At 35.1% G+C, this 789-nt stretch overlaps 1 protein-coding gene across 1 annotated transcript in view; it reads left to right on the top strand.

Moving 5' to 3' along the window:
• LOC119585759 overlaps positions 1-634 on the top strand; it is a 7,105-nt gene extending 6,471 nt beyond the window's left edge. Inside the window, exon 5 of the mRNA XM_037934467.1 lies at positions 226-634. Within this exon, the coding sequence (XP_037790395.1) occupies positions 226-418 (193 nt within the window). The 3' untranslated portion in view covers positions 419-634. The remainder of the gene's footprint in view (positions 1-225) is intronic.
• Positions 635-789: the final 155 nt, after the last annotated feature.

Below are 789 nucleotides of genomic sequence, written 5' to 3'. Positions count from 1 at the left end.
TGTATGTGAGTAGATACATTTTACAAAACAATACTTCTGTGGACATCCCTCCTTTCTGTAGACACATTTTAATGACTGTTGTTTTTCTCAATCAGAGACATCCCCTTGTTCCCACTGAAATTGAGGTTTATTGCTGTCCCAGGTAGTAAAAGGACTTGCAATTCATCATACTCATGTCTCAACACAAGTTGTGTACTTTTCTAATTGAAGCATATCTGTTAACAGGAACGATGTTGGGAAACTTGTGTGCCCAGTGCTAAGAAGTTATACCTGCCCTAATTGTGGAGCCACAGGTGATGCAGCACACACAGTATCATATTGCCCCAGCAAGAGGCTGCCTCATGATTCTCAGCCCTTGGCTGTCAAACTGAAGAATACGATGCGAAATGCTTCATCCATTCGTCGATTTAAACACTAACACCGCAGCTATCGTGTGATTTTTGTTTGGTTTACTCTTATAAAAAATTCACTTTTGAAGTTATTAGTAGTCTTTGAAAAAAGATTGTAGAATTATGGCAATGGCTATTGTTCATAGAATATGCTTACTAAAGCCTTTGGTGTGTATTACACTGATTTGATTTGCTATGTACTGGTTTCTTTTATGCTTCTAATCCAAAGAAATTTCACAAGTTGATTTTAAGTTCAAGTAATTGTTTGATTCCCAAAGAAAAGTTCTTAGTTTAAAAGAGTAAGTAAAGTAGCCCATAAAATGGCTATATTTGTTGCATTTGTAATGTTAAGTTAACAATGCTTTTCACTATTAATAATAATACTATTTCTATTTACCTT

The sequence above is a fragment of the Penaeus monodon genome, chromosome 20 (genome assembly GCF_015228065.2).
Source record: "Penaeus monodon isolate SGIC_2016 chromosome 20, NSTDA_Pmon_1, whole genome shotgun sequence".
NCBI lineage: Eukaryota > Metazoa > Arthropoda > Malacostraca > Decapoda > Penaeidae > Penaeus > Penaeus monodon.
This window is presented reverse-complemented; position numbering and strand designations above follow the sequence as displayed.